Source organism: Rhincodon typus, chromosome 45 (assembly GCF_021869965.1).
Source record: "Rhincodon typus isolate 14 chromosome 45, sRhiTyp1.1, whole genome shotgun sequence".
Taxonomy (NCBI): Eukaryota; Metazoa; Chordata; class Chondrichthyes; order Orectolobiformes; family Rhincodontidae; genus Rhincodon; species Rhincodon typus.
In genome coordinates, this window is record NC_063376.1 from 674,967 (window position 1) to 677,658 (window position 2,692).

Here is a 2,692-nt window from a genome sequence, read left to right on the forward strand (position 1 = left end):
ATAGGGAGGGATGTAGGGGCTGGAGGGGGTTACAGAGATAGGGAGGGGGTGTAGAGGCTGAAAACATATCAGAGAGGGGGAGGGTTGAAGGGGAAGATTTTGAAAATGGAATATTTTAAAATTGCGGTGATGCTGAGTCACTGTTACCTTAATGCATCTTAAGGTGTTTCAACACCTTTCCAAGCTAGGAATTTCTTTTGAAGTGGTGTTGAATTGTTGTGGAAGAAAGTTTGCAGCCAATTTATTCTGGAGTCCCATGAACAGCATGGAGAGAAGTGACCAAATCATCATTTTGTTTCGGTGCTTTTGTTGGGTGGGAAAAGTTGGTCAGGAGCCTGTGAATAGTTGCATGAGAACATCCGTGGTCAACCGTGCAGAGGCACAGAACTGCAGTGTAAAGTCTAATTCAGGCACTGTCACCTCTGACACTGTGTTTGTTCATTCATGAAATGTCGGCATCATTGGTTAGGCCAGCATTCACCAGGTTGTAAAGGATGGATCTGGTGTTAAACTTTACATACTTTTTTATAAACATTTATCTACAGAGCTAGAGCCCATACATGGATGTGCCTTCTAATTCAGCAACTAAAATTTCATTCTGTTCCTCTGTATGATGTTTGTTTAATCAACCTGTTTGGATATTTTATGAAATATCTCCATGGCCATCACATCCTGAAGTGGGAATTGAACATGGACCTTGGTGCTTATTGATAGGGACACTGCCAATGCACTACCACATTCTTTGGATAGTTCCTTTCAGGAGGTGCACAAGTGAATCCCCAGTTAATGCCCACCACCTGTATATGAGGGCAGTTAAGAGTCAACCACATTGCTGTGGGTCTGGAGACTCACGTAGGCCAGACCAGTAAGGATGGCAGATTTCCTTTCCTAAAGGATATTAGCGAACCAGATGGGCTTTTCCTGATAATCGACAACACTTTCACAGTCATCATTAGACTCTTAATTCCAGATTTTTTTAAATTCAAATTCCACAATTTGCCATGGTGGGATTTGAACCCAGTTCCCCAGAATATCACCTGAGCTCTGGGTTAACATCCTAGTCATAATATACCACTAAGCCATCACCCTCCCCTTTTTTGCATTCCTTTGGTCCTGTGCTAGGCCTTGGTGTAGGTCCTGGCACCAGAAACATGTGGGAAAAGTCCATCTGACTGAGCCAAGCTAGTGTTCCTTTAGATGTGAGAAGACTGGGGCCAGGTCTAATGTTTCCCACGTGTCTTAAAAATCCCTGAAAGCAAACGTCACATGTGTTTTCTGTCGCAGAATTACCTCATTAAAAGCCGTGTGGTTCTGGAGGATCTCCAGCCTGAGATGTGGACAGAGGAACATGAGCACATTCTGGATGACTTTATCCAAGACACGAGACTGAGGATTCTGACTGTGCACATGGATCAGTTCAGTGGACTACAGGTGCTCCTTACCACCCCACCACAGGTATGTTTCCAATGAAGGCAGGTACACTCAGCAGAACTGGATGGATTAGGAATAGCAGGATGCCGTTCTGCTCCTCCAACTTGCTGCTTTCCATTGACATCAAGGTGCTTCTGTATCTTAACTTTATTTACCCACCTTGCTTTTGCATCCTTTCATATCCTTGAGCAACAAAAATATGTTAAGGTGAGTTGCTTAAAAATACTTTCAGTTGATCTCCAGCTAATTTTGGTGCATGGTGCGAGAGTTCCTGAATTCCATTCCCCTTACAATGAAGAAGTATAACCTAGCATCTTCCCTGAAAGGGCTATCTTGAATTTGCAATTTGTTCTGGACTCTTCCTCCACCTTTGCACCTCTCCTGCCTACCTACACTGACATCACCACCAAAGACAATCATGTCTCTCTGTTCTCCTTATTGTATCCTTCAGTTGGCTTAAATACCACAATTAAGGTAACCACCCTTCCCCTTTCCATCCCCTCCCTTATCATAAGCAGCTATTCCCTCTTCCAGCCCTGTGACCACCTGAATATTCTTCCTTTCTTCCCATACAGCCCACAGATCATCTCATGTTTTTTGTCCGTAAGGAGAATGGTGAGATTACTGCAGAGAACTTTGTGCACATTGTTCAGTTTGGAACCATCCGGGGAGGCTACCTGGAGAGTCTGCTCAGGCATATGTTGGGCATCTATGCTCCACAGTTCCTGGAAAACCGAACGTGGCCTGATAGTCTTAAGAACAATTTTTCAGCACATCTGCACAAGTTCCTTGCCAGCCTTACAGGTACCAGCTTGTCAGCACGCATAATGTTGGGCTGCCCGAATGCTTGCTAGGTGACAGTCTGGGCTCAGCATGTTGCACTGCCATCACTGCTGTTGAATCAGAGGCCATAGGTTTCAACACACTCCTCAATAGACCTGAATGCACAATCCTGGCTGTCAGTGCCAAGGCTGCCAGAGGTCATTACTGAGGGACTACTTCACTTTTGGAGGGTCAGCACTGGCAGAGTGCCACACCATTGGAGGGTCAGCGCTGAGGGAGCGCCGCACTGTCGGAGGGTCAGCGCTGAGGGAGTGCCACACTGTCGGATGGTCAGCGCTGAGGGAGCGGGCACTGTCGGAGGGTCGGTGCTGAGGGAGCGGGCACTGTCGGAGGGTCATTGCTGAGGGAGCGGGCACTGCCGGAGGGTCGGCGCTGAGGGAGCGGGCACTGCCGGAGGGTCGGTGCTGAGGGAGCGGGC

General features: G+C 47.1%; 1 protein-coding gene across 1 annotated transcript in view; it reads left to right on the top strand.

Annotated features, from left to right (window-relative positions):
• The window catches only part of dnah2 (dynein, axonemal, heavy chain 2), a 180,086-nt gene that overhangs the window by 2,302 nt on the left and 175,092 nt on the right, over positions 1-2,692 (top strand). Inside the window, exons 3-4 of the mRNA XM_048620015.1 lie at positions 1,285-1,455; positions 2,007-2,235. Coding sequence (XP_048475972.1) covers positions 1,285-1,455; positions 2,007-2,235 — 400 coding nt within the window. The remainder of the gene's footprint in view (positions 1-1,284; positions 1,456-2,006; positions 2,236-2,692) is intronic.